This window comes from Canis lupus, chromosome 26 (genome assembly GCF_003254725.2).
Source record: "Canis lupus dingo isolate Sandy chromosome 26, ASM325472v2, whole genome shotgun sequence".
NCBI lineage: Eukaryota > Metazoa > Chordata > Mammalia > Carnivora > Canidae > Canis > Canis lupus.
In genome coordinates this window covers 34,950,300-34,954,402 of record NC_064268.1, presented here as the reverse complement: position 1 = coordinate 34,954,402, position 4,103 = coordinate 34,950,300, and the positions used below count along the sequence as shown (strand labels likewise).

At 57.2% G+C, this 4,103-nt stretch overlaps 1 protein-coding gene across 1 annotated transcript; it reads left to right on the top strand.

Annotated features, from left to right (window-relative positions):
- Nucleotides 1-416: 416 nt before the first annotated feature.
- DKK1 (dickkopf WNT signaling pathway inhibitor 1) lies at nucleotides 417-3,753 on the top strand. The gene is made up of 4 exons (XM_025441466.3): nucleotides 417-674; nucleotides 829-1,000; nucleotides 2,173-2,316; nucleotides 2,608-3,753. The coding sequence occupies exons 1-4, from the start codon at nucleotides 432-434 to the stop codon at nucleotides 2,859-2,861; spliced, it is 813 nt and encodes a 270-aa protein (XP_025297251.1). The 5' UTR covers nucleotides 417-431; the 3' UTR covers nucleotides 2,862-3,753.
- Nucleotides 3,754-4,103: the final 350 nt, after the last annotated feature.

Here is a 4,103-nt window from a genome sequence, read left to right as displayed (position 1 = left end):
AACCCGGAGGGCGCGCGGGTGCAGGCCCCCTCCGCCCCCCGCGCTGCGCTGAGCTGCGCTGAGCTGCGCTGCGCTGCGCTGGGCCGGGCGCCCCCTCTCGTGCGCGCACACGCACACACACACACACGCACACACACATGCACACACACCCTCCAGCCCCTCCCAGCGCTTTGAAATCCCATCCCCGCTTTGTTGTCTCCCGGAGGGGCCGGGATGCTCGCGCCCGCGGTATAAAGGCGGCGGCGGCGGCGGCGGCGGCGCAGAGCTGCGGCCGCACCGGGGACTCTGGCTCCGCGGGAGGCGCTCGGAGCCCGGGGCGCAGCCGAGCCGGCGCGGCTTCCAGCGGCCACCCTCGCCCCCTCGCACCCGGGCGCCCCTGCGCCCCCCGCGCGCCCGCGCCCCCGCCCCCCGCGACCGCGTCCGCCAGCGCGATGCCGGCCCCGGGCGCCCCGGGAGCCGCCCGCCTCCTGCTGGCCCTGCTGGCGGCCGCCCTGTGCGGGCCCCCGCGGCCCGGGGCGAGCGCCGCCTCCAACTCGGTCCTGCACTCCAACGCCATCAAGAACCTGCCCCCGGCGCTGGGCGGCGCTGCCGGGCACCCGGGCTGGGCGGTGAGCGCCGCCCCGGGCCTCGCGTACGAGGGCGGGAACAAGTACCAGACCCTTGACAGCTACCAGGTGAGCGGGGCGCGGGCAGGGGCACCCCGAGGGCGCGCAGCCCGGGGCTCGTGCGGGGAGCGGCTTTGGAGAGGTGCGCGCGGGCCCGGGCGGCTCGGGAGGCTCGGGGGGCTCGGGGAGGGGGTCCCGGGGCCTCACCGCCCGCTCCCCGCAGCCCTACCCGTGCGCCGAGGACGAGGAGTGCAGCCCCGAGGAGTACTGCGCCAGCCCGGGCCGCGCGGGGGGCGCGGGGGGCACGGGGGCGCCCGTCTGCCTCGCCTGCAGGAAGCGCCGAAAACGCTGCATGCGGCACGCGATGTGCTGCCCCGGGAATTACTGCAAAAACGGTGAGTGTCCCGTCGCTCCGTGCCTGACCCGCAGCGCAGCGTCCCTCCCGCCCCCCACCCCTCCCTCCATCCCTCCCTCCCGGGCGCCCGCGGATGGGTGCGGGCGCTGGGCGCACTCCCGGCTCTGCTAACACCCAGGGTGCCCCCCCGCCCCTGCAAGGTTCCCCGGAAAGGGCTTCATCCGGGAGGTCGCTGCACCCCCACCCCACCCTCCGGGCGCTCCCTCCAGGTGCTCCCCGCCGCGGCTCCCCTGAGCCGACCCCTCCGCGAGCATGCGCATCTAGGGAGCACCTGGACGGCAGCTGAGGACCAAGCTGGGGAGCAAGGTGCAAGTATGCAGCGAGCCCAGCCCGGCCCGGCCCTCTCTGGCTTCCGCCCAGGGTCTCCCAGCGCTCCCTGTTCACCCTGGTGGTAGCCACAAGATGGTGACTTACCTGAGCCCCCCACCCTCGGGGTGGGAGGAGTGGGGGGGCATCTTGATACCCACGCATCCTGCCCTCTGCATCCATCCCCCTGCCCCCCTCCACCTCCCGCTCCCTTAAAATAAAGCACTCCTCCCTCCCCCCCAACCACAGATCCCCGAAAATGTAAGGTCTCCAAGAGGTAGGCTCAGACAGCCCGAGAAGTCTCCAGAAATAAACTGGAGGGTGGCGACCCTCTTTAGGACCCAGGAATACTGGGGGACGAACCAACTCCATCTCTGTAATATAGAAATTATACAGTGAAGGAACTGGTGGGCGAGTCTGGAACCTTCCAGGCAGCTGGGGCTGCCTTTGCTCAGGCCGGCAATAGACCCATAGAGCACCGAGGGCAGCGAGTTATTTTTAAGAACGATTTTTTAAGTGACTAATTTTATTTCTTACCCCAAGGGTGGCATTAAAATGGGCAGAAAGCTCCCTGCCACCGCCACAGTTGGTAGGAAAGTTCTTTAAATGGCTCTGCTGGGGCTGTGGCCAGGACTGCCTGCTCGGGGGGCCGCACTGATGCTGCTTCTGTCCACCTGGGGGGCTTTGCATGAGCAGCAGGGAGGAAGTTGGGCTCGGGTTGAAAATCAGGTCACCTCCAGGAGGCATGTCGGTGGGTGGGTGCAGGCCCTCCGGGCGGCCACTGGCAAGGCCGTTGGTGGCTGACCCCGGGCCGCAGCGCGTGACTGCGCCCTCCCGCCTCCTCAGGAATATGCATGCCTTCGGACCACGGTCACTTCCATCGAGGAGAGATCGAGGAGACCATTCTGGAGAGCGGTGGCAACGACCACAGCACCCTGGATGGGTACCCCAGAAGAACCACCCTGTCTTCGAAACTGTATCATACCAAAGGTAAAGGGCCTTCCCGCTGCCATAGTCCTTTGAAATAAAATTTGACATTCAATACCACGAAATGTTACAAGCATAGATAAATTTTGGCATTTGGCATTGGGATCTTAGGGGTGCGTGCATGTCTGTGCGTGTGTGCCTGTGTGTGTGTGTGTACGGGTTCTATGGGGACAGAAAGGTGACGCGCTCCTTGCCAGCCCGTCATCAGGGCCTTGGGGCTTCTGCCAAGGACATCCTGCAGCCCGAGCAGTAGTAACCGTGGGCTTTTCCGCGTGTCTGTCTCCTCCCTTCCAGGACAAGAAGGCTCGGTCTGTCTCCGATCATCAGACTGCGCCACGGGGTTGTGTTGCGCGCGACACTTCTGGTCCAAGATCTGTAAACCTGTCCTCAAAGAGGGCCAGGTGTGCACCAAGCACAGGAGGAAAGGCTCCCACGGGCTGGAGATATTCCAGCGCTGTTACTGCGGCGAGGGCCTGTCTTGCCGGCTGCAGAAGGATCACCATCAAGCCAGTAACTCTTCTAGGCTCCACACCTGTCAGAGACATTAAGCCAGTCGTCCAAACACAGTGGACTCCTTTGCTAGAATATGTGCTATGAAAACTTTGTGTGATTTTTGTCCGCTCAATCCTAGAGGATGTACAAATTCTGTGGTTATGATTACGCATTCCAATAATACCTTCTGAAAATCTGGAGTGTAAGAGCTTTGTTTCTTTATGAAACTCCCCTGTCATTGATTGCAGTAAATTACTGTGTTGTAAATTCTCGGTGTGGCACTTACCTGTAAATGCAACAAAACTTAATTATTTTTCTAAAGGTGCTGCATTGTCTCTTGTGTCTCTTGTTATGTAAATTTTTGTACACATTGATTATTATTCTTGACTAATATTCTATATTGAATTGAAATAAATAATTTCAGCTTCTACTTCCTAAACGCATAACCCTTTCCCTTTTAATTCTAGACTCTAGAAGGCCAGGAGCTTTTGGAATGACAAATGATAGGTGTCCGAGTTTAATCACGGAAATGCTAGCTTATTTTCTGAAATGTACTATCTCGGTGCTTAGATTATATTTATCTCTAGGCTGTGATAGTCCTTGAAATAAAATTTAACATTTAATACCACGAAATGTTACAAGTACAGATAAATTTTGGCATTGGGATCTTAGGGGTGTGTGTGTGTGTGTGTGTGTGTACGTGTTCCATGGGGACAGAAAGGTGACGTGTTTCAAGATGGTCGGAGGAAGATCCTGACTAAATGAAGGCAGTATCGGTCAATTCTAGAGTACTTTTTTTTTTTTTAATTCTAGAGTACTTTTAAAGAAATGTGTTCTCCACTGACAAACTCAATCACGGTGCGATCATGAGATTGAATCTCACATTACTGCTTTTCAAAAATGGTTTCCAATAAATTAATATCTACTCAAATGGTAGATTTTTTTTTTAATTGTGACATTCCTTTATTGAGCAATAAAGGAAATTTCCCACAAAATACCAAAGTACTGGATGGGTTGGCAGGAAGGGTGTGTGTGTGTGTGTGTAAATACAATTGACAAATACATGCAGATTTTGTACCAAATTACTAAATTTGAAGCATCTCCACTACTCCATGCCAGGAAGACGTGTTCTAATTGCTTTGACTTTTAAATAAATAAGAACTGCAAATCCTCTTCTCTTGCGCTTATTTCCTTCCTTTACTGGGGGAGGTGACTATTTCCATTTTTATTTTCCTGAAACCTGTTGATTAGGAAGAGGCTAGAGATGGGAGTGTTTAAAAAAAAATACCCGCAGAGAT

Excerpts from the sequence above, each read along its gene's own strand:
- DKK1 (XM_025441466.3), top strand. The coding sequence starts at position 432 with ATGCCGGCCCCGGGCGCCCCGGGAGCCGCCCGCCTCCTGCTGGCCCTG. Across the intron at positions 675-828 it reads AGACCCTTGACAGCTACCAG|CCCTACCCGTGCGCCGAGGA; the intron begins GTGAGCGGGGCG and ends CGCTCCCCGCAG. Across the intron at positions 2,317-2,607 it reads GAAACTGTATCATACCAAAG|GACAAGAAGGCTCGGTCTGT; the intron begins GTAAAGGGCCTT and ends CCTCCCTTCCAG.